Source organism: Leguminivora glycinivorella, chromosome 5 (genome assembly GCF_023078275.1).
Source record: "Leguminivora glycinivorella isolate SPB_JAAS2020 chromosome 5, LegGlyc_1.1, whole genome shotgun sequence".
Taxonomy (NCBI): Eukaryota; Metazoa; Arthropoda; class Insecta; order Lepidoptera; family Tortricidae; genus Leguminivora; species Leguminivora glycinivorella.
This window is the reverse complement of record NC_062975.1, coordinates 11,541,592-11,560,669: the sequence shown is the minus strand read 5'-3', so window position 1 is coordinate 11,560,669 and position 19,078 is coordinate 11,541,592. Positions and strand designations below refer to the sequence as shown.

The 19,078-nt window shown below is 35.9% G+C and overlaps 1 protein-coding gene across 1 annotated transcript in view; it reads left to right on the top strand.

Annotated features, from left to right (window-relative positions):
- Positions 1 to 19,078, top strand: part of LOC125226508 — a 318,421-nt gene that overhangs the window by 199,880 nt on the left and 99,463 nt on the right. Inside the window, exons 6-8 of the mRNA XM_048130491.1 lie at positions 5,476 to 5,640; positions 11,293 to 11,373; positions 17,376 to 17,561. Of these exons, the coding sequence (XP_047986448.1) occupies positions 5,476 to 5,640; positions 11,293 to 11,373; positions 17,376 to 17,561 (432 nt within the window). The remainder of the gene's footprint in view (positions 1 to 5,475; positions 5,641 to 11,292; positions 11,374 to 17,375; positions 17,562 to 19,078) is intronic.

Genomic DNA, 19,078 nt, shown 5'->3' with positions numbered 1-19,078 from the left:
TACTCACGAAGATGGCAAAAATTTGTTTAGTTCGCATAGTGTAACTAAGGTTTGCGTTTGTATTGTTTTCATATTTTGTACATCAAAGGACCATATTTTTATGATAATACATATGTATTGTGATTAAAGAGCCACAAATTATGTAAGTATAGTCAAAGAGGATCAAATATTGTAGAGAGTTACTGTCAAAGTAAAATATGTATTTAATCACAGTGTATGGTCTGCCATCTCTCGACACAGGCTTAAAACTTTTGAACCTCAGTTTTGACAATTTGGCCCATATTCTTAGCTTGATATCTGTTAAAATGTCAAATATTAATATTAGCGCCAAATGTAAGCATCTAGGACCGTACCTATTTCTATAAAGGTGTAGAACGTCTATACGGAGTTCTATCGGCTGTACCAAACCGTAAGTCCGTTTTTGGCGAAATTTTGATTTTTGACTTTTTGAATTTCATAAAGACGCACAACCCAGATTTTTTTATTTGGCTTAATTTTTGTTATTTGAAAAACAGAATCCAAGTACGACTTAAACCTAGCTAAATTTTCTTAAAAGCAACTGTAGCTTGATTGTTTTTAACTTATTCAAACGAGATATATCGTTGTCCGATTGTTGAAATACTTCATACTTGACTTTAAATCACTTATACCCTGCTAATATTGTTAATAACGAACTGTCACAGTCAGTTTGTTGATTTGTGAGTTGTATCGTTATATCATGTAAAGATAAACTAAGAACAATAAGCGTTTTATAACAGAATAATAGTTGCAAAGTTAAGTGTCCAAAGTCATGGAAAATAATAAAAATAAATTCAGCAGAGGGAGAAAGTTGGTGGCGATGAGTTTAAATCGAGAAGTGTAAGTACACAAGCAATTATATCTACTGTACTAAAATGTATTATTTCATGTCACCTATCCTTTGTAAAATACTTTCTTACGCAATTTACGGTACCTAGTATTTTAGTAAACATTTTTTATTTATGATTCTATTTCCGGATATTTTTATTCCTTAAGAAAGTATTTATAAAGTAAGTATGTATTACATTGTACACATTGTTTGTTTGTAATTATTTACTTTATTGTACTAACACGTACATTTTGAATACCTACAAATTAAAACTAAAAATCTATCTACTACTCATATTAAATACAACTTGGTTGGTTAACTTAAATTAAATAAAATAAATATTTGGGGACAATTTCACACAGATCAACCTAGCCCCAAACTAAGCTAAGCTTGTACTATGGGTACTAGGCGACGATAAACATACTTAAATAGATACTTATACATACTTACATAGAAAACGTCCATAACCTGTTATTTTTGGGATCTTTTAAATCTCTAAAGATTAGATATAAAGACTATTAAAACTATTGCGTTAAACTGTCATATATTACTCATTTACAGTGTCCCAAATGGAGAAAATACCATCGAAAACTCATCGTTGTTTACGGCGTCGATACCCTTGCCACCAGAGCAGGATCTTACAAATATTGAAGATTTTCAGTCAGATTTACCGCCAGTCAGCGATTCGTTACTCGGTATTTATCAGGAAACTCAAAACATATAACAATATGTTTTGAGTTTCCTGATAAATACCGAGTAACGAATCGCTGACTGGCGGTAAATCTGACTGAAAATCTTCAATATTTGTAACGCCGTGTCTTGCGTGGGCGACGGTCGCGCGACCGTCGCGCGACCGTCACCGTCGCGTCTCATACTTCCATATCGATAAGGTTTGATTTCGTATGCGTCGCATCGCCGTCGCGCGACCATCGCGCGACCGTCACCCACGCAAGCCACGGCATTAGATCCTGCTCTGGTGGCAAGGGTATCGACGCCGTAAACAACGATGAGTTTTCGATGGTATCTCCATTTGGGACACTGTAAATGAGTAATATATGACAGGATAGGATAGGTATCTAACAAGATACCTATCCGTTTGAAAACGTCGAATTCGACAGTCGATACTTGATAATTGTAGGTATAATATATGCAATTTGCATGCATAATTCTGGGTAATTACGTGCAATAAACATGTAATACCATAATAGTCCGGTCGGTATAGTCCGGTCTGTTACGTAAAGCATACTACACTGTTCAAGAATATATCAATGACAAAAATGCATGGCCTTCTATAATATGTCTTTGATATAGTAAAACAATAATTAATTTAAAGTAGGTACTTAAAAGTCTATACTCGTATTCCAAACCCAGTGGATTGGACTTTTGTAACATATCAATCGATTTTAGGGCGCAAGGTCATAATTTACATATTCAAGATAGACCATGCGGGGATACTAGTTTAATATGCTGGATGGCGTGACAACTACATATATTAAGTTACAAAGTGTTGCGAGCTCTAGACCTCGCGATACGCTTTACAAGTCAAAATGATTGTACTAAATCCTGCCAAATTACGCCATTTTGAACAATTACCAAAAAACTTTCCTTTGACATGCTCACACTCTTTCACATGAATCGGTTGAAAAATGCAACCTACAGAGAGGAACGTCCGAACATACCTACTAAAGCATTTTTGTTCAAGCTGCAACGAACCTACAGTACAAGCTTTCGCTTGGGAAATGCATCTCACGCCATATACCTGCCTACTACAAAACTGTGATGTTGTACCAGTCGGTGTTGCACACGTGCGCAAAAGTATTTTTGCAGAAATCGCAAAGCGTGTGGTTGACGTTATTAGCAAGTGGCCGACGAGCTTAAATTCCTCACGCAACGTATCATCAGCGTAGCGATACACTGAGCATAAGCTTAAATGCAAAGATATTTTGCTTAATATAAATATTCATGTATTTGATATCTTTAAACTAAGTTACTTACTTGTTCAAAAACAGTAGGTACAAAAGTTTTTATAGCGAATATTCCTAAACGGTGTCTGTGAGAGGCTGTCTTTAGATTTGGGGCTCAGGCTGCAGCTCGATTTTCTGCTGAATTCTATTCCGCATACATGGGATTTTCCAACAAATCGAAACCTGTTAGCATCGGAGGATTTGCGTGTTGTACCTACTTGTTGTGCTGCCACTGCCAAATCGGATCAGAACTTCGTGTTTTACTACGATACTTGATACTACGTCCGTAAACATAACTTTAATATAAATAGTGGACAGTACAAAACACCATTTATTCCGTGATATAAATAACCTACAAATCAATAAAGGTAATAAAACTTTAACATTTTAGTCAACCAGCTAAATAAACTTTTACAACTTTCTTCGCGACGTTAAACAGTGAACATGCTATAAACCGGAATATCCACTATTTAGAACACCATTTATTCCGTGATAGAAATTACATACAAATCAATTGTTAAGGTAATCAAATCAAATTATCAAAACATTACTTCCAAAATCACTCTGTAACATTTTAGTCAGCCAGCTAATAAACTTTTACAACTGCAACCCAAAAGTTTACAAACGAATCTGTCAACTACCGTCAATTCAATAGTCGTCAGTTTTCATTGCGACGTTAAACTGTGAACAGGCCATAAACCGGAATAGTGGACTTTGCTGCAACTGGATGCTGGAACTTTATTTTTCTAGTACAAATACTTTTATAAAAAAATATAATATTTGACTGGAATCGAACTTCTTTACGGCAAAAATCTGCTCTAGATATGGGTCGTAGGCGTCGTAGCCTATAAAATAATGCCAAAAATGCCAAATTTTAAGACTGTCATATTTTAATCTCCAATAAATTCGGATCGGGCAGATAATTATAACAAACACAAATATTAACGGAGAAAAAATGTACTGAGACTTTTTTTTCAAAATAATAGACTTGTTTTCTAATAAAATAAATGGAAAATATTTTAGGCAAAGGTACTAGCTAAAATAAATATAACAAATATCTTATTAATATTATTTATAACAATTAAATATCTTGATACTCAAATTTAATTATATGGGTAAATAAAGGATTGGGTACCTATAAATTAAATTAAATATCATTGTCAGAGAGTAATATTATAATTTGACTCATAATTTCACACTCTATTTTGAAACGGTACACGCAACAAAACTATTATGAGTTATGACAACCAAACGAAACCACAAACAAATAATTTTCACAGGGCCGTTAATACACTGTAAATCGAAACGGCTGTGACCAATAAAAGATTTTATGTCTCGCGGACTATTAATTCAAATTAACCGTAATCCTGTCGAAAATAGTCATGTTACTCGTCATTTCGCGTAAACGACATTTTAGTGCTTGAACACATGGAACTATTAAAATTGAGTGGACGAGCACGCCTCGTGTGTTTTGCCAAATACTATGTTGCGAACATGTGAACGAGATAAATATACTACACAGTGTATGACATCCTACCTAATTTTGAATGACTATTAGGTACATGTAAGAAGTAATACAGCGTGTAAACATAATACGGGCGATAAATGAAACCAGACATATAATTCATTACTGTTATCATTAATTGGGAGGAGTTTTTGAGTTACTCTTAATTTTACCCCACAATGAACTTTTGAAAAATTTCCCAGCAGCACTGCAAACGTGGATGCGATGACAGTCAATGACAACTGTCAACGAGCTTTAAACACGAGTGTGTTTGCATTACATTGCGGGCCGAATTGCTTCGTATGGATAAAAAAAATATTGTAATTTTAAGTAAAAGTTATCTAAGTAATTACATTTTTCATGTCCTATACTCACCACCTTTAAAAGATTCGCCCGTAGTAACACCCTGTATACCTATGACGACGTAGCTAGATGTAATTGAAAAATTTGGACTTAATTCAGTGTCAGTATTATATTGTGTTTATGGCTATAGTTAACGGGCACACCTGTACCAAAGAGGATCGAGTGTTATAGAAAGTTACTGTCAAAGTAAAATGTGTAATCACAGTGCATAGACTGCCATCTCTCGAAACAAGCTTTAAACTTTTGAACCAGTTTTGATAATTTGGCCCATATTGTTAGCATGATTTGTGTTAAAATGTCAAATATTCATATTAGCGCTATCTAGCCGAGCGTTCCCCAAAGGTGTAACGCCATCTAAGCCACCGTACCTTTTTCTCTAGGTCTGAATGAAACTACTTGCCAGTGCCACTTATCAGGCCCCGTAGCCGAATGGCATTTCTCCGACGCCAAACGAAAACGAAATGTAGTCCGGCTCTGTCGCGCCAATATGCAAGAGCGATAGGGATAGATATCTACTAGCGCTTCGTTTCGTGAGCGTTTCGTGAGCGATTGTGCCATTCGGCTAGCCACCCAGGCGAATAAAGTAATCGTTGGCTTTCGACAATCTTCGTAAAGCTGATAGATAAAAGTGCTAACTTTTACAGAAAGTTTTATCTGACAGTCTATTTATTAGTTAGCTATCCAATAATACGTAACTAAAACTACTATTTGTTAGTTAGCTATATTACCTCAGACTATTTGAAACAAGCCTTCTGACATTTTTATGTTATTCTAACTTTACCTAATATTTTTCACAGAGCCGGCAAGACTACCGCGCGGCGTTCGTGCACTACTGCAACAGCCCTAGTCCAAGCGCGCTGGCGACGTATTACGACTCCCACAACACTTACGTGCAGCAGCTGACTGCCACCAACGCCATGCTCGACCAGTACCACAAGTACACGCTGCCGACAATATTACAGGTGAGATATCATCACCTACATATTTTTAAATTAAAGGAAAAATGGAAAAATTCACACCTCCGGCAGGACTCGAACCTGCGACCTTTGGCCTTGCCGGGGCCATCAGTTAATGCAAGTTATTTGTATAGGCATAGTTAAGTGACATCTAGTGACAATCACGCGTCAATCACGCCGATCACGCGTCAACTAGCGTAAATTATCAGTACTGCTACTTGTCAATAGATGTCGGGGCGAACGAAGAGTCCTAATGCTCACCAATTTTTAGCTAATATTAGAAGAGTATTAATTAGTATTTTGTTTTCAATTCCTTCTGCTCGTAATATAAGTTGTAAATTGTTCTAATATTACATTTTTGGCAGACGAGACACTGTCTACACCTAGTATCGAGTAGTGGTACTGATAATTCACGCTATTTGACGCGTGATTGACGCGTGATTGTCACTTAACTAATAACTCGCATTTACTTGATGTATGGAGTTACAACTCTTCTCTTACTTATTCCTCTATGATTCTCACAACACTTACTCGTACGTGCAGCAACTGAACACCACTAACGCTATGCTCGAACAGTAAGTAAGTACCACAATTACTCATTCCAAACAGCCAGCAAGAGTAACAGTCTGGCGTTCACTAACGCCGTGTCTTGCGTGGGCGACGGTCGCGCGACCGTCGCGCGACCGTCGCCGTCGCGTCTCATACTTCCATATCGATAAGGTTTGATTTCGTTTGCGTCGCATCGCCGTCGCGCGACCATCGCGCGACCGTCGCCCACGCAAGCCACGGCGTAAGGCTCGTCGAGTCGAGCCTCATTAATTAGCCTTCTACATTTCTTATGAAACTGCGTCCATTAGCGACGCGTCGAATCGCATTCAAAAGTATGAGGAATTGAGGACTGTTCGACACGGCTCGATTCCGCCTAAGCGGACGCCAGGCTTAAGGCCGCGTTTGGCCATTAATTGAGACCGTTTCGCGTATACATCACAATGATTTTCTCTAAAGGGTTTTATTATCTTTCGCAAGTACATTTCGCTCGTATTCCACAAATATTGACGCAAGCATATGACATTATTTACATATCATTTTGACATCAAAATTTATGTTTAAATTATGCTAAGACATTGTATTTGTATAGAATAATAAAGCTACCAGTGTTTGTTTGCCTACTTTCTACAATAGGTCGAATATTTTTTTCCAAAATGCTCAAAACAAATTATGATCCTGCAAACTGAAACGTCAAATATATTAAATTTACTGAGCTTTGTATCGGTTGAGTGAAGGGGAATATAATAATATCAATCACAAAGTGGCGGAAATTCTCTTCAATAAGTGGAGTGGCTTTTTAATATCAACCTGTCAAATTAACGGCTTTTAGACCATCAAGGCTTTTACTGGCTTTAATCAAAAACATTAAATAAATGTGTAATACAAATAAAAGTGACCAACGCCTCCAGTGTTCCGAGCTGGAATGTTCCAGCTAAAATCCGCTTACCGGGCGAATGCCTGAACCACTCGTGTCGGTGCACGAAGGAAAGGTGAAATAAATTTTCCGAAGGCTCGTGGAAAAATGTTATCAGGTAGAACAGTGTGGTTCGACCTCATGAGCTGAATCAATAACTTTTATTTAATGTTTAGTAATTACATATGAAACTAAATTGCTAAGCTTCACTTTAAACCTACCTCATTGAGTCTTATGACTCTGTAACTTTAAAATGTTAGCTGCTGTGTATAATATAATAGGATTTGGGCATTTATTTGTGTTATTTATTAGCACATATACTTGTTTCTACCTCTATTTAACCCAGATAACCCTAAATGCAAAAATTGTTACCCCGGATTTTTCGGGATATTTTAGTATATTGTCACTTACCCACCAGAAAAAGCCAAAAAAAAAGAATCGGTGTTATATGAATGAATGAATGAATGATTCAATATAATGTAGGGTTCAATAGGGTCATGATCTGCATATATCGATATCATTATTACCCACAAAATAAGCTTTTTTTAGCTTACCGTGGGCCCTGATGTAATCCTGGGGACATAGATCACTTTAAAGAATCTTCCACTTTTCACGATCCTGGACGATTGCTTCCAAATCCTTCCAGCCTAGTTCACTTGCGCCAGCTTCCTCCTGCAAAATAACAAACAACCAACCACAATCCATATTCCATATTAATATTATAAATGAGAAAGTGTGTGTGTCTCTTTGTTTGTCCGTCTTTCACGGCAAAACGGAGCGACGAATTGACGTGATTTTTTAAGTGGAGATAGTTGAAGGGATGGAGAGTGGCATAGGCTACTTTTTGTCTCTTTCTAGCGCAAGCGAAGCTGCGGCCAAAAGCTAGTGTCCGATAAATGGAAACATTGGAAACGTGTAATTCATTTAGAATAATTATAATTATTTCGACTTTTCGAACACTGGTTTCGCGAGTAACTAAGTTACAATGCATACAAAAATAATAAAATACACATTTTAAGGCTATACATGCCAAATCATAAACAAGTTATACAAAACAACTATTTTCATTAGAAGTAGTATAAACATTGAACATACGGGTTCACCTGTCTGGTAACTTCTGAGAACTCGAAACTAGCAAGTCAACGACCGGTCAGTGCAAAAACACAAGTATTCCTATCTACGTTTTGTTTTATACAGAAATAATTTATTTTATTCCCCAACAGTTAGTTTGTTTACAATGTTATTTTGAAAATCAAGCCTTTATTCATACATCAAAATAAAGGAAAGAGAAGCGTAGGTACCAAATGAATTCATCATCCTCCTTGCGTTATCCCGGAATTTGCCATTTGCCAAGGCTGCCAAGGCTCATGGGAGCCTGGGGTCCGCTTTGACAACTAATTCCAAGATTTGGCGTATGCACTACTTTTACGAAAGCGACTGTCATCTGACCTTCCAACCCGGAGGGTAACTAGGCCTTGTTGGAATTAGTCCGGTTTCCTCACGATGTTTTCCTTCACCGAAAAGCGACTGGCAAATATCAAATGACATTTCGCACATAAGTTTCGAAAAACTCATTGGCACGAGCCGGGGTTCGAACCCGCGACCTCCAGATCGAAAGTCGCACGCTCTTACCGCTAGGGCACCAGCGCTTCCAGCGCTTAAGCGTAGGTACCAAATGAATAATGAGACAGATATTATCAATGTATATACTTGAAGAATATGAAGCGGCATTCATCAGCAATCTAATTTCCATGCGTAGGCAGTGTAGGTACCAATTAATTAAATTCAGAAACGTTCCTGCCAACGTAATTTAGTGTGATATTGAAAATATTATGAGGAGCAATCTTCTATCCAATTGAGGTTGATCGGTGTGTAATCAAGGGAGTAATAGAAGCAATTTCAAACCCCAAATAGTCGTAAAAGTCCACAGTCGCAATTCGATTTCCGTTCATTAATCAATCAATTGAGACGTACCTGTCACAACATTCTACTGCAATTCGGGAACGGGTATTCAATCTAAGTTGGTAAACTCGCTTTTGTGTAGTTCCCATCCAACTTTACCTAGACGGACGGCTATCCTGCCATCATAAAGCAGAAAAGGCGCTCAACGAATCATCGCCCACCGCCTATACGACCTTTTCGCCTAGTACTGGACTGTCTACGGACCGAAATGAAACCAAGCCTCAAACGAAACGAGGTCGATTAGGGCTGCAATTCCCGTGACACTCGAAAAGATATATTCGGTTTGCTAACAAAAATAGAATGGAGTTTGGTAAATATAACCAGCGAAATAAGTCAAATGGCTCTCAGGAGTCCGCGGGATGCTTGGCGCTGTTTTCGGATAAATAAATCAGAAGGAGAGTAAACAAAGGTATAAGGTATCTTTGCTACTGGTCTTTTAATCCCTTGTGTTTTCGATTCGGATAGGTGTAGTCTTGGTTCGATATGTATCCCATAGAAACAACCGTTACACGAAAGTAACTTGCAATCCTCTCTCGCACAACCAATCGCTATGACGAGCTTTTGATAGTCGAATGAGCCTTAAACGTCTTGATGAATGCCACGAATTCTTTGAAACTAAGTGTTCTTAATGTCTGAATTGATAATTTCTGTTAATAATTTCAGGTACTGGTTATCATTTGCCTTGTCATTATTTCAAACGCAAGTTAATTTTCTCAAAAACACTGATTCAGCACAGTTTACAAATTTAATTTTCGCGAAAACTGTGTTTCGTAACATGACTGTGTTCAATTTACACTGATATTCCTACAAATATGCACAGTAAATAAAAGCTCGAATATTTCCACGTAAATACTCATACATTTCGATGTTCATTTGATTTGAGGATTTATTTCATTTCTAAAATTTTGGTGCATTGAATGGCAGCCCTAAAATTGGAATCCTGCCATTCATGAGACTTGCTCTACGAGCATCCGTACTAAGTCTGGTTTTAATTAAACTGCCTGATGAGTTATGCAGGAGATGTCAATTACAATACGTTTGTAATAAACAGTGATCGGAACTATGGCAGCAAAACTTGCTAAGTGGACATTTTAGAGTACTTACAACCATGAAAATATTAATATCCTTGTTGTAATGTAGGTATTAGCAATCTTGGGTTCAGGTATAGAATCAAATTTAACACTGATCTGAAAATAATAATCTTGTTTTTATTTTTAAATTCCTCTAAGTTTTACTCCCATAGTTCCGAATACTGGTAATAAACCTACATTGTATTGGGATGCTAACTCAAAGCGAAAAAGTTAATGGGCATTTTCAGAATTTCGGTCCCCCCAATTAGCGTAAGTTGTTAAAAAAATAACCTCGCTGTCAGTTTTGTGACGACAATTAAGCATAAAATCTGTCTTAAAATTACTTTTTTCACATTCTCAGTGTAGATTATCGCTTCAAGATTATGTAATTAACGTAAAAACTATATTTTTATTGAAATTTCATGCTTAACTAATTATCGGCACAAAACTGACAGTGAGTTAATTTTTGTTAACAACTTACGCTAATTGGGGGTCCCAAATTCCGAAAATGTCCTAATAGACGGTCTATTAAAATACGATGTACATTTAGTACAGTAATGGTATTTTAGAATTATACAAACTTAATTTAATATGCAATGTAAACGCGATTAAAATGTACTTTTACCTTTAAAAATCATTTCATGCTTTATTTACGATTCGCACTGTAATTACAGTCTGGGTTTGCAGAAATAAGTATGTAAATAAATTACATTTTCAAAGACATTTTCTATCTCCCCGTATTTTGGTCAGTAGTGAAAAGGTATTCAATTTGTAAATACATTAGAAATGTATAAAAAAGACTCCTAAGCCTAATTAATGCCTACAATTATAATAAATTGGGTAGGTTCGTTTATGATTATAGCTAGATCTTGCTATTACCCGCGGCTTCGCTCGCTTTAAATTCGAAAATTGTAAAATGCGCCATACAAATTTCCACCCCTTGTTTAGGGAAATGGAAGTTAAAAAGAGACAAAAGGTAGCCTACTCGTATGTCACTTTCAATCCCTTGAACTATTTTCCATTAAAAAAATCACGTCAATTGGTCGCTCCGTTTTGCCGTGAAAGACGGACAAACAAACAGACAGACACTTTTCTTTTTATAATATTAGTATGAATATTTTTGTTTATACAACCTGTGGTCTAAAGGTATATGTAATATTTCAGGACCTGGAAGAAATATTGACGGACGTCACCGCGGCAGTCAGCGAAGCCATTTGTAATGAAGGGGGGATTATCACGGATAAGGTAAGATGTCTAAGCAGGGCAAGCAAGATGGACGCCACAGTTATCTCATCTACTAGATAGTCTACCCGTCCTACTCTAGTTCATACAGTTAGGCAAGGATTGGAAGTGTATTTCGCGGATGAGATTCTGTCGCGCCCATCATATTGTGCTTGACCTGATGTCGAGATTATGACGCCAATTGCGGAAAATGGTATGATATGCCGTTGGGGCTTATTTTTTACCTTTTAGAGGCTATCGGTAGGTTAATACGAGATTTGTGAACTTTGGTTTTAATAGCGCTCCTCAACATAAGATGCGAATCTTACTTTCTACATATTATGGTTATATTCATTCGATTCTTCAAAATGGCATAATTATGTAGGGTAGATCTACGGATATAGATGATGCATTTCTCATGCAAAAGAAATGCGTAAGAGTCCATAAACAAAGGACTGAAAACCTTAGATTCATGTAAAAAGACCTTATTATAAAAATCTGAATATTTTGTCAATCTCGTCTATTTACATATTTAAGAGCCCGTCACGATGGGTAAAAATTCAGTATCTGTCAAATTACCCCATTTACACACACTAACGCACGTCACACTCACCAACATACTTTTCGCACACTACCGCAATTTACTGGAAGAGGTCAGTGACCTAAGTGAGAGGAACTTAAGACAGGTATTATAGTTTCACTGAAGATCAGTTGTAACGTTAAAATCCCATCAAAACCAAAAAAGGGAAATATGAGCCAAGTTCAATATTATATATGCCTTGGTTGTTGGCGTCAACGACAAAAGCAGTGAGATCTAAACGGGTGCCAAGTTCAATGGCAGTCCTCAAAATGTTTTATGACAATTGATGACATAAAATATCATTTCTTATAACTTTTATAATAGAATAGAATATAATTAATTTATTCGTTAACACACACACAAGATAAACGTTACAAATAATAAGACATAAACAAGAAGGAGATCCAACGAAATGGTCTAATCTTCCGATCAGACCATCCGGTGAAACAATCACGACAGGCACATAATATGTATGTCACAAATATCAATATAAGAGCCAAATTTAAGACGTTTATGTGAAATAGTTTTTGTTGTGAGGACGCCCATAGAGGCTCCAAATAGTTCGTGTAATATTACACACGATGTTGTCTGCCAGTTCGGTTACTTGAACTTGGCTTGACACGCTGCCGCGTGTTTAGATTGCGGACAGTGTCAATTTAGTGTTACCATCTCACACGAATTGACTCCGATTATTTTTCAAAATAAATTTGTGCAAACACCATATAAAATCAAAACAACTCTGGTGTAAAAAACAGTGCTTCGTTTATTATAATTATAAATGGTTAAACCCTTTTCCGAATTAATTAAAATAATTCACTGTTCCTGATCGGTTTAGCCATTATAACATCCGTTATAAATGCACTGAGACAAAGGTTGAGGTTATGTATGAACAGAGGTTGACAGTCAGTTTACATGTAAAATTGTTGCCATATATAGAATTCTTCATTAAAATAATAATTTTCAAAATTTAGTTAAAGTTGTCTGAATCTAAGGTTACGTGCCCCGTGTGCAAACACCATTTAAAAATTATATTGAACGTAAGAAGGTAAGAAAAAGTTTAAAAGAATTGGCTCTTCCCATAATAGATATTTAAATGATGAATGGGTGCCAGGTTTTTTAGATAAATTATCAGATTCATCTCCATTAAACAAAAGTCATATACATAATATCATTAATCAGTCTCGTGAAACTCCCAGTAACACCTATCTATGCACACTTAATGAGTTGTTTATATCACTTAAGAGTCGAAAAGACACATCACCAGGTTTGGACAATATACCATATATATTAGTTAAAAAGTTGCATCCTAAAGCTATAGAAATATTATTGCATATTTATAATAAATTATGGGATAGCTTAGTCATTCCAGATTCATGGAAAACACAATGTGTAATTCCCATCTTAAAGCCAAATAAACCAGTAGATAATCCTTCATCATACAGACCAATTTCATTGTCATCTTGCTTAGGAAAACTTTTTGAAAATATGCTAAAATTACGTTTAGATTACTATGCAGAAACCCAAGGAAAGCTACCAGATGTTCAGTTTGGATTCCGAAAAGGCAAGAGTTGCTCTGAAAGCTTTGTTTCATTTATTAGTGATCTTAAAAAAGCTAAACTTAGTCACACAAATGTTATATGTGTTTTTCTGGATGTAAAAGGTGCCTTTGATAATGTTAATATTGAAAGTTTAATTTATGTACTACATCAATTAGATCTACCTGCTAAAATTTTAAATTGGATATATGGTTTTTTACACGATAGGACTATATATGTAAAATTCAACAATAAACTGTCTGGTCCCAGAACGGCTAACAAAGGAACAATGCAAGGTGCTATCTTGTCACCGTTACTGTACAACCTATACACATCTCAGATCCTTAATTTTGTTAATACATCTCAAGTTAAAATATTGCAATTTGCTGATGATTTGCTTTTATACAGTGAAAACCAAAATCTAAAAATGGCTGTTGATAATATGAACACTGCTTTAACTCAGTTACAAAGATATTATAGTGACATTTTGAAATTAGAAGTTAGTCCAGAAAAAGTAAAGTATTAGTAATTAGTAGAGACCCATTTGCACAGTCCAATGTAAATATTAGTTATAACAATAATTCAATTCCTGTTACTGGTCATCACAAATTTTTGGGTGTAATTGTAGATAATAAATTAAAATTTGATAAACACATAGATTACATTAGTCAAAATGCTATGAAAAGCATAAATGTTATTAGAAGTTTAGCTGGAACATTCTGGGGTTCTGACCCAAAAACACTTAACATGTTGTACAAAAGCATAGTCAGAAGTCATTTTGACTATAGTTCCCTAGCATATATGAATGCAAGTAGCACATTATTAAGAAAATTGGATGTAATACAAAATATTGGTTTAAGAGTTATAAGTGGAGCCATGCGCACCACTCCCATTAATTCAATGGAAATTGAAAATTGTATACCTCCCTTGTCCTTGCGACGATTACAGCTGGCTGAGAGATTTTGTCTGAAGGAGTTGTCTTGCGAGAACCGTGTTGTCTTGGATAAAATAGTATACCCAGTAGAATTTGCTCAGCCAACTAATATCTCGGTGAATACTCTCATAACAGGATCATTGCCTGAAATATCCACAATAATGATGAACACAAAAAAATTGGCAAAAAATATGTATACCAATAGCCAGTGGCCAATTTATCACTACTCATATAATACTATGCTAACTTATTTAAATATTAAGACTCATTTAGACTCTGTAAAAAACAAATTTGATTTCTTAGAACTTTTAAATGAAAAACACGACTTCTATACCCTATATACTGATGGTTCGAAAACAGAAAATGTTAAAGCTGCTTATTATGACCCATTTATGAAAATAACAAAGTGCATTAGATTAAACAGTAACTGTAGTATTTTCACTGCTGAAGCTTGGGCTATACTAGAAGCTTTAACATATGTACATACTAATGTAAATAATGTAAATATTCTTATTGTAAGTGATTCTCAGAGTGTTTTAACTGCCTTATGTAGTAGTTCTTTAGGTTATAAGCAAAATTATATTATATACCTCATTAAGGATTTGTTAAGAAAAATGGAGAAAAATGTAGAATTTGTATGGGTGCCCTCCCACAGTGGCATAACTGGAAACGAGGTTGTGGATCAGGCGACTCGTCAGGACCACGACCTGGACCTCACAGAATCATTTGAAGTGCCTTTTACAGACTATTATAACTACTTTAGATGTATTTCCAAAAGACTATGGACGGAATATTGGCACTTTAATACCGAAGTACAAAAAAAAGGTAGATGGTATGCAGAAATACAAAAAAACTTACCAACAAGACCGTGGTACTACGGTTTTAAATACAGCAACAGAAAGTTCATAACCTGCATAAATAGGCTACATTTTGGTCATTGTTTGGTCCCAGCGCATCTCAAGAGGAAGAACATTATCACTGATGATAAGTGCACTTATTGCTACAAAGAAAATGCAGATATAAAACATGTGATTTTTGAGTGCGAGTCGTTTTCGTTACAGAGGTTATTGCTTGTCAGTGTGATTAGTGACATTGCAGAAGAAAATTCGTTAAGTGTTCCCCGCCGCGTTCAGGATTTATTATCTAATCCAGTTTATTTTAACCCTGTGTTCAAATTCATTTTAAATACTTTAGAAACTGTTTAATTTTCATGTATTTCATAGTCATAGTTATATTCGATTTGTAATTGTTAAGTTTGTTAACTCTAAGAATGCGACTGAAGGACTTGAATCCATGGTCAAGAAATAAATTAAAAAAAAAAAAAAAAAAAAACGTATATGATTTCCAGTGTCAAAAACAAATGTCATTGGAGCAAATTTGGCGACACGTCCGCTCCGAACGAGCCCGATCGGGCGTCTGACTCAATAGAATCTGTTCGCAGTTTTGACGTTAGTATGGAAAATTTACGAAAGTTTATATTCAACATTGATTTTATTCGTTCTCTTTGTAAGGAAAAATATGAAAAGGTAATAATTCTGTAGTCCAGTTATCTAGCTTATAAAATAACATTATTTTAAAACTAAAACACGGTCGTACATATTCAAATTTATGAAGATGCCGACAGGGGCCGACCGCATTTTAGTTACAACTTTAAGTAAGTATGTATCTAAAATTGGAAGTGTTTCCTGATTTGTATTACACACTATTTTGCATACACATACTTAAAGTTTATAATTATCAAGAAAGCCTTTTGTTTGCCTAAAAGGTTTTCGAAGTAATTGCCATTTGATTCGAAGTATTTTTAGACAAATATTGATGTCGTTTAACTTCCATTTACTGTATTTTAGTAGCATGATAACACACATGTAAACTACTGAATTTTTAGTTTAGGATATAAGTAATGCGAAAACATCAATTTTAGCAGCCTAAAGTATACAAAATTGAGCTCAGCTCACTCAGACGTGAGCACTATTTGCGGGTTTTCTTAAACTAGTGTCAGGAAAAAAATCATAATTAATTCAGGGAGTAACTTTTCCTTAATGTTAACTACTGATTTTGTAGATAAGAATACGCGCTGTTTAAAACAAGTGCTTTTCTTATCAATAAGTATATACTGAAACTAAAACCGGACGTAGAAAACTACCAATTTTACGATTTTCTACTTTTTGATATTGACGGCCTCTTAATTCCTGCATATACGAGTATGTGTATCTAAAACTGTGCGTAATAAATAATTTCATTTCGTAACAATATATATATTTTAAAATATTATGTATATGTATTATGAAATTCGTTTATAAGCAATGAAATACTTACTTAAAATGTCATATATTAATAATCAATGGCATAGTTACTGTTCCGTACCACTTGTTTTCTTGAAAATAATAGGTAATTGGGAAAATAATGAACGATCGAGTAAGAATACGACGAAGCAATAATTGCGACTGTATTATGGGTGGTAATTAATACAGATATTGTGTAGGTATATTAGGTACCTATATTGTGACGACATAGTATACGTAGGTACAGTCACCGGCATAAATAAGTGATGATTTATGTAGCTTGTCATATTAACGTCTTGTTTGAAATGTCATACATTGCCAAATGATTAAAAGCGACAAGGTACAGAAATCATCACTACTTTATGCCCGTGACTGTACAATATAGTTTCATGAAATTCACCAGATACTTATAGAATTGACATTAGCCATGGGACTACACATAAACTTATGCACATAACATAAATAATGAAATTCGTTTAGTTACATTTTCTGCAATTAGGTATGTTTTAACATTTTATGGGAAAACATGCTTTCGTTACAAAGTTTGTTTTTTTCAGGAATCATACACATGCATATTTTGTACTGTTTGTAGCTTTGTTGTTCTTAATCATAATTAATTATCTATAACGAATATAATAAATAGATAACAACATACAAAACATACCTACATTTCACCAACCAAACTTTCTGCGCAGTCTAACCAGCAGCTACGTCGCTACGAGTCGCTCTGCGCGCAGGCGCGCGCGGTGTCAAGCACAGCGGACCTTGCGCATCTGGCGCGTGCGCTGCTGACGACGCAGCCGCCGGGGCGCCCGCCACGGCGCGAGTTCCTGCCGCCGTACCCGCCAGAACCTGATGACCCGCCACTCGATGTTGCTGCGGTAATTACTATCCCCCTTATTCATAAACGTACTCTAAAGTTATCAAGCCGATAAAGTTCGTTTGTCCTTTTCTATCACACCAATACGTCGGAAAGGGACAAACGAACTTTATCGGCTTGATAACTTTAGAGTACGTTTTTGAATAAGGGGGTATAAGTGTAAGGCCCGAGGGCACGCTAAAATTGAAGGCGGAGCGTGCGGCGTGCATGTCAAACAATTGAAGCTCACAGAAGTGTCCTGAGTCGACGGTGCATAGGGTGGACGCACGCTCGTCCGCTTCGCTTCACGCCTGCCGAATGCTCCGCTCTGAGCGTCCACTCAGGCCGTCATAACTCGCGACTGACTTTGGAACTCATGTTCGTAACAGTCGTTTGCGTGTGGCTATGGCTACTGGTTATGTGGCGAGCTTCTTAGCCTAGTCGGCCTACTAATAGTTAGTTGCGCTGATAAGCCGCCGACGCGAGCGCTGTGAGTTCTTACCGCCGTACTGTATACCCGTCGGAACCTGATAACCTACCACTAGGCGTTGCTGCGGTAGATAATTTCTTAGTCTTATGAACCACAACGTAAGACAATACAATTTTAAAGAAGTAAATGACAGAATTATTAAAATAAATTTCAAGACCAACAACAACATATTTAACGAGAACTTCTCATTCTCAGGCAGCATTGAATTTTAACTTTAAATACGTAGATAGTAGTTATCGTCAAGATAATAGGTACCTACGAACCCTACGAACTTATTGACTGTATACCCGTCGGAACCTGATAACCTACCACTAGGCGTTGCTGCGGTAGATAATTTCTTAGTCTTATGAACCACAACGTAAGACAATACAATTTTAAAGAAGTAAATGACAGAATTATTAAAATAAATTTCAAGACCAACAACAACATATTTAACGAGAACTTCTCATTCTCAGGCAGCATTGAATTTTAACTTTAAATACGTAGATAGTAGTTATCGTCAAGATAATAGGTACCTACGAACCCTACGAACTTATTGGGTTTACTGGTAAACACTGGTCCCTACTGCGCGATTGTTGACGCTCAGTAAACAAAACAACAGAGAAACATTGTTCGGTAAAAGGTTTTATTTGTATTCATTATTAATTTTACTAGAATGTATACAGGTCAGTTCACAAGAGCTGGCAAGAATGGAACGAATGATTTAATGAAAATATGCATGTGTGTGACAGATTAGTTAACGTGACTGAAACTCTTGATAATTACGACTGTAGGTTTTTTTTATAGGTATAATAACATAATGCAGGCAAACAACATTGAAAATTATTCCTTACATTGACTACATATATATTACTTACATTACGATTACGATTGTCACAGCATTATAAAAAAAAACAGTTTTGCGCTAAATACGTTTTTCACAAATGAAAAGGTCGATAACAGTTAAATTTAATAAATTACAATCACAAAACTGTTAATCAGTTACTTGTAAATTTCGTGGTAAAATATAATATGACATTTTTGAATCCCGTGGATATGTCACTCATACA